This window comes from Sycon ciliatum, chromosome 10 (genome assembly GCF_964019385.1).
Source record: "Sycon ciliatum chromosome 10, ocSycCili1.1, whole genome shotgun sequence".
Lineage (NCBI taxonomy): Eukaryota > Metazoa > Porifera > Calcarea > Leucosolenida > Sycettidae > Sycon > Sycon ciliatum.
In genome coordinates, this window is record NC_088652.1 from 16,868,394 (window position 1) to 16,874,935 (window position 6,542).

The following is a 6,542-nucleotide window of genomic DNA, read 5'->3' on the forward strand; positions in this document are numbered from 1 at the left end:
CATCAGCAGCAAGCGAGCGGACCTATACTGGCCACCTAATGGGCATATAAAACAGAAAGGTTCCAGGCTGTCCAATATACTCTAAAAGTGCTCGATGCCCAAGTGCCGAGCTACTTACAACAAGAAGAAGAAGAGGATTGTTGTCCGATGATCGCCTTGTGCGCGAAACTCGGTGTTATGACACAGTCCTCATCTTCCTCTGCTTGTTCAGTTGTAATGAGGACATTATGATATGAATCCAGTATCAATAGATACACTGCAGCAGTGCACATCTGACCACAATACACTGTACTGGGCATTTCAGCATACCTAGACTACAGTACACCGTTTGAAAAGGGATGCGGCAATAAAAAGGCGATACAAATGTTCTAGCCGTGTATACATTACACCTTCTCCTTCAAATTGAATACATGAAGAGCCCCCACCACACACACGGGCACGCATGCACACACGCCTACACTAGCACTGACACACACACGCATACACACGCACGCACGCACGCGCGCACACACACACACGCACACACACACACACACACATGCCCATCCATGACACACAGTGCTATCCCCTCACAGAGCTAATGCCTGTCTGCTGCCGTATGTACTGTCCTCCTGGGGTGACCAACACCTCAGACTGTTACCCTAGAAGTGTCTACATTGCAGTGAGTATGTGGTCACCAAGCCTAGCTGTGTACATCGGCAATTGCTCAGTGACCAACAGCTCCTCGCGGCTGCTCATCATGTTCTGTGTCTGGAAGTCAGTGTTGACTTGTTGAGTCACAGGATTGACTGCAATGTGCTCTGCTTGCTCGTCGACTGGCGGATACGCACCCAGCGGGCGGCCACTCTCTGTATAGTTGACGTGCATAGGCTGCGTGGCTTGTCTCTTGCCGCCCGGGTAGAAGCTGCTCGGAGATCCTGCCGGTAGCGATGACGCCTCTGGGGGATCTGCGTGCGAGCCAGGCATCGCGTACTCGTTGGAGATGATGGAGCCGCGGTGCTGCTGTACCTCCTGAGTTTGATAGCGGCTCTCCTGGTTCCGCTGGAAGGTGGCCGTTTGGTTGAGGTGGCTGCGGTGGGGAAATAACAAAGCAAACAAAGTATTTCCAAATTCTCACACCGCGAATATAGCAGAGCATTCTTTCTTTGGTTATTTTATTTCATTTTATTTATTTATTTCTGCACCTCGTGGCATGTCAAGACAGCCAATTGAATTGAGGAGAGGGTGAGACCAACCACGGAAGAAGAGAAAAAAAGAAAACGAAGAGCACGTACACAACGGTTCTTATCATCGGAACTGGCGGTCAACCCATGGAAAAAATGCTTTAAACCTGCTTCAGTTTGAAGGGAAATGCGTTGCTCCTGAAACTTCAGGTCATAGTCCCACCAGTATTTAGCGAGCAAGACCGTTAATGTTTCCCCGTTATGTTATGTTATGTTATGTTGGAAGCGGAAGGATTTTTTCCAGCCGTGCTGCAACCCACAGTTAATTGGGAACTCGTGGCCTGGCACGAGGGAAACATAGATGCAGTGAATGGGATTTCGGTCTTTGACCACTTTGTGGTGGGTCTGATCTACTCACCTCCCACTGCTTAGGAGCTGCATCTGCGCCTTGATCCAAGAGGGTGGTGGCGTTCCTGCGGATACGGAAAACTGGGCCTTTGGCCGAGTCTCACGCGAACCGTGAAATTTTTTTTTATTTTTTATCAAAGCATGCACAACGTACCATATATCCGGAGCATAAGCTGCACTGGGTGAATTCAAGGTGCTTGAAAGCACTAGGAATTCACCCAAAAACAAGTTGGTGCGGCTTATGCTGCGATGGTCAAATTAGCGGCAGGGAAATGTGTCTGTATTTCGCCACAAAAAAATCCAGGTGCGGCTAACGCTCCAGAATGCACGGGTACTAGTACTTTGTAAAGGGAATTGACATACCTGAGGGGTATGTGTGGAAGACAACGGGAGCCGTTACTGAAAACAGTAGTGGTGTGCATGGGAAGTCGGGTACCCGTGCTACCTGTGAGGACCTCGGTTAGACGGGTACAGAATTGTACCCGAAAACCCGAAGTCGCAGATGACATCATGTACAGGGCACGTGTACAAATTCATGCATTACTCCGCATGTCTACCCAGTGTGTAAGGGAAGGGGTGCATTGTGGTGTTACCATGGAAACATTACCCGATAGGGTACCCGTGCTACCCGTGAAAACCTACCCGAACCCGAACCCGATACCTGACTCAGCTGTAGAAAACAGCAACTGCAACCTAGGACATTGCTGTAAGGGAGCTTCTCGTCTTGATGTTTGGAAAGACACAAACTTACAGGAAGAGTCTGAAGACCCAAAGAGACAGAGAGAAAGTGTGTGTGTGTGTGTGTGTGTGCGTGTGTGTTGTGCGGTTGCGTGTGTTGTGTGTGTGTGTGTGTGTGTGTGTGTGTGTGTGTGTGTGTGTGCGTGTGTGTGTGAGTGTATCGTGTGTGTTGTGTGTTTGTGTGTGGGTGGGTGGGTGGGTGGGTAACATCAATTTCCGGCTGGCATGCAGCGGCACATCATGGTCATTAGTACCTTGAGGAGAATGCACCAGAATAGCGATTGTCAACATTGTAGAGGGACAGGCCTGGTACTCCAAACCTGCACGCAGCATCGACCCAACAAAGTCTGACGTGATTACAACGGCATAACATTAGGTAACAGCTTGTATTGGATGCCCACAGCATAAGAATACAGTGCACCACGATCAGCATAAGTGACAGAGTGGAACAGCGGACGATTAAACCCTTAGCAAACAACGGTAACACTTTTTTTACGGTACTCGTACCTTGATCAACCAAAATAGCGCTGAAGTCGCAACATTAAAACGTTACGGGGGCTGATTTATCGTTGTAACAAACGGTACGTTTTTGGCCAAATATTGCACAATTTGTACGCATTTCACCTTGTATCGCATATTATGGTGACATAAATGGTTGCACTGCGCGAAATAAAGGCTATTCTCATGGCAACAGCGTGCTGAAAATAGCGTGCATCTTGCTGTAAAAGGTTGAACCCAAATCACAGCATTCCCCCCCCCCCCCCCTGCGCGCGTTAAGAGCTCTTTTATTGATTTTTTGGATGAATCGGGCGGACCATCCTGGACGAAAAAAGTGGTACGACTATGGTAGTATTGGCTGTACCGTGTGTGACACTCCTGCCTGTACATAACCAGATTCACTTCCACGGGTTGGATTTCACTAGGTTTGCACTATACAGTGACACAAGACGAAATCCAACCCTGTATATGACCAGACTCACTTCCATGGGTTGGATTTCACTAGGTTTGCACTATACAGTGACACAAGACGAAATCCAACCCTGTATATGACCAGACTCACTTCCATGGGTTGGATTTCACTAGGTATGCTCTATACAGTGACACAAGACGAAATCCAACCCTGTATATGACCAGACTCACTTCCATGGGTTGGATTTCACCAGGTTTGCACTATACAGTGACACAAGACGAAATCCAACTACTGCACTTGAGCCGAATCAATTCCTTGGGTGGGATCTCATATTGTTGCCACTGCCCGTAAGAGTATTATTATCATCTCCCAAGAGTGTGCAACTCTGCATATGGGGTCTCCGACGGCGACAACTCACATCACATGTCTCGGGTACGTTTCGTGCTATGGACAAACGAAGGATAGTGTGCGCGCAATCCGAATACCTGCCATGATCATGCTGGGTGTTTGCATACGCGCAGTGAGTTTCTGTCAGAGAATGTTTTATTACTTCCTCCGCATCATTAAAATTGTCGCTTCCCAGAGCGATTTTTCAAATTGATTTTGTCCACTCAAATGGCAAAGAAATCAGCTAGAAATCGAGGCAGAGCATTGTCGACAAACCAAGATTTAGTTTGTGGCCCCCGCTTCACTGCACTTGAAGCTACGGTCGACGTCTTCATCAGAGTTTGAGGCAGACACTTCAGCACTCAACAAGACGCTGAACAAGACGCGTGTTCAAATTCAGGTCGTGAAACTTCGTTTTGATCAATGCCTCCAGGTGGCAGACGACGACGGCAAACTAGCATTCTTCAGGTACACTGTAACGACCTTCCAGCGGGACAGGGTAAGCAGGTTATCCCTTCTTTCCTTGGCAAGCGCTTCGCTGATTTTGTGGGTGTTTTCAGACCTGCTACCTTCACAGCAACATGCGGCACACGTCGGGTATTCTAGGAATTTGAGAACACTTTGTTCTTGGCATCGTCAACTTCAGCCTTTCGAATTCAGGAGAGATACCAGGATTCTTATACCCGAGCTTGCAGTCTTGATACATGCCCACAGGAACGATGTGGGACGGCATGTAGTCCAGAAAAACGATACGCGTTTTGTGGCGGAAAAGTGCAGGGCATGATGAATTCGTTTTGTGCGGAAGAGAGCTCCGGCAATGTCCGAGACCATCACGGCTTCAGTAACAAGTAAACATTGTGCAGGAAGGGTCGCACCAATGTTCGAACACAGAAAACAGCGATTCCGACAGTCCGACTAAGACAAGCCAGTCACAAAAATCGCGATGTGTGAAACGACAATTTTAATGACGCGGAGGAAGCAGCTGCTCGCTAAAAACGGCGTGGAAAGGTACAACTGCGACACTACATCACGTGATGGGAGGTTTCGCTGTCGTCGAACGCCATAGAAAGGGTATCAGGAGTTGCACACTCTTGGGGGCTTATATACTCTTGCTGCAAGCCACATAATACAGTGCAGCAGTGCTGTGTATGTGTAGGGCAGCGTAGCTCGCACATCTCTGGTGTGCTGACCTCGTACCAGAGAACATAATGCGGTGTGGTGACCCTGTACAAACGACAACTCCAAAGTCGCCATTTTGCCTGTTTTGCCTTCGCAGTACCTATCAAAAATAGCAGTACCTATCACTGCCATTTTGCTGGTGTGGTGACCGAACTACGCTGACTATGCACGAGCTATGCGCTTGACGCTGTCCAGCACCTTACTCATCATTGCCGCCATGCTGTCCTGCCGTGGGTCTTCTAGCCTTCACTGCTAACTTGCCGCTGCTGTGACAGCGGTGTCGCAGCAAGAAGACGAGCACCAGAAGCAGTAGTATTAGTACTGCGGCCGCTATACAGATGTACAGATAGCTGTCCTTGAAGCCACTGATGATTGAGCTGGATTTACCTGTAAGCGGCCAGTGACACGCACGCACGCATGCACACATACACACACACACACACACACACACACACACACACACACACACACGCACGCACACATTATACACATACGCGTGCATGCATGCATACACACACGCACACACACACACACACACACACAAACACAAGCAAAGCCAAGCTACTGAATTTTCCTTGCCCCAAGCCCCGAGCATGCAGATGTCACAACATTCCCTCTAGGCGGTAGCAAACTTGACATTACACTTTGTTCTTCCCTTCTACAACGTAGAGTCAAGCCAACAAGTTTATTGTCGATGGGACGTGGCTGAACATGTGCAGCTTCATTTGTGGAGAAGGGAATCATTGTTTCTTTCTCCCGACGGTGGCCATCTGCCGACATGTTGTCAATTAGCGGAACTGGTTTGGATTTGCACTGCTCTGGAAATGAGTTTGTCTACCCAGATGCCTTTCTCTGCGTAAGCAAACACTGACCCGGCGTACAATAGACTTACTAAACACTGACAATGCGGTGCTATTGCTGTCTGTGCCCCATATGTTTGTAGCCGTGCACACGTAGGTACCAGCGTCACTGCTCTGCACGACACTGAGTACTAGGCTGCCGTCTGGACGTGCTTGCCTCTCCGTCTTGTTACCTTGTCTCGTCCACCGGATGCTGGGTGGTGGATCGCCATCTGCACTGCAACGTAACGTTACTTCTGCAGCGTATTCTGGTACCACCGTAGACCCAGATAGGTGGGTGATGACGGGATACGCTGCACACAATTGACAATGTAGAGTGGTATGAAGACTCCAATGCAGAACTTTTATTATACAGTCATGTAGAAGAGAAATGGAGGCTAAAACACAACTTGATAAGGGCCGGGTTCCACTGCGGCTCCGCGGCATTTGGCTGCATGAAGCGGAGCAGCGCGGTTCCACTGACACTCGCCATTCGCGGTACCGCAGTCGCGCTCCACGTTTTTTTGATGACGTTTTACCTGCCTGTGCGTGTTTCAGCCACTTTTCGTGTGTACAATTTTTTTACAAGATAGCCACAAACCATCATTGCCCAAACGCCAGCAGGAGATAGCAGGGAGCTACATAACTATGGCAGCTGAAGCAGTGGAGGTGGGGCAGAAGCGGCTAAACCGGCTAACGGTCTCGGTATCAACCCCATCACAATCATGCAGTAGCGAGTTTTGATGCAGAATTGATTTTCAAGAATTTGAATGGGGGGGGGGCGTGCAGCTAACTTCGATTGGGGGGGGGGGGGATTGAACCCAGCCTGAGCCTGCATGAAAAAGCTGCTCGACTGCTAAATGTGTTTCAGTCGGCAAGGGATTTTGGATCGGTGTCCACTCACGAGGCTTGGCTAAC

General features: G+C 49.1%; 1 protein-coding gene across 3 annotated transcripts in view; it reads right to left on the reverse strand.

The window, feature by feature from the left end:
- Nucleotides 1-91: 91 nt before the first annotated feature.
- The window catches only part of LOC135825711 (cell adhesion molecule DSCAM-like), a 22,066-nt gene continuing 15,615 nt past the window's right edge, over nucleotides 92-6,542 (reverse strand). For 2 of the 3 annotated variants that reach the window (XM_065338332.1, XM_065338329.1), the window contains exons 11-14: nucleotides 5,678-5,938; nucleotides 4,989-5,172; nucleotides 2,564-2,629; nucleotides 92-1,069 (exon numbers count right to left, since the gene is read on the reverse strand). In XM_065338332.1, coding sequence (XP_065194404.1) covers nucleotides 652-1,069; nucleotides 2,564-2,629; nucleotides 4,989-5,172; nucleotides 5,678-5,938 — 929 coding nt within the window. In that variant the 3' untranslated portion in view covers nucleotides 92-651. The remainder of the gene's footprint in view (nucleotides 1,070-2,563; nucleotides 2,630-4,988; nucleotides 5,173-5,677; nucleotides 5,939-6,542) is intronic. The other variant, XM_065338333.1, reaches the window with a different exon arrangement.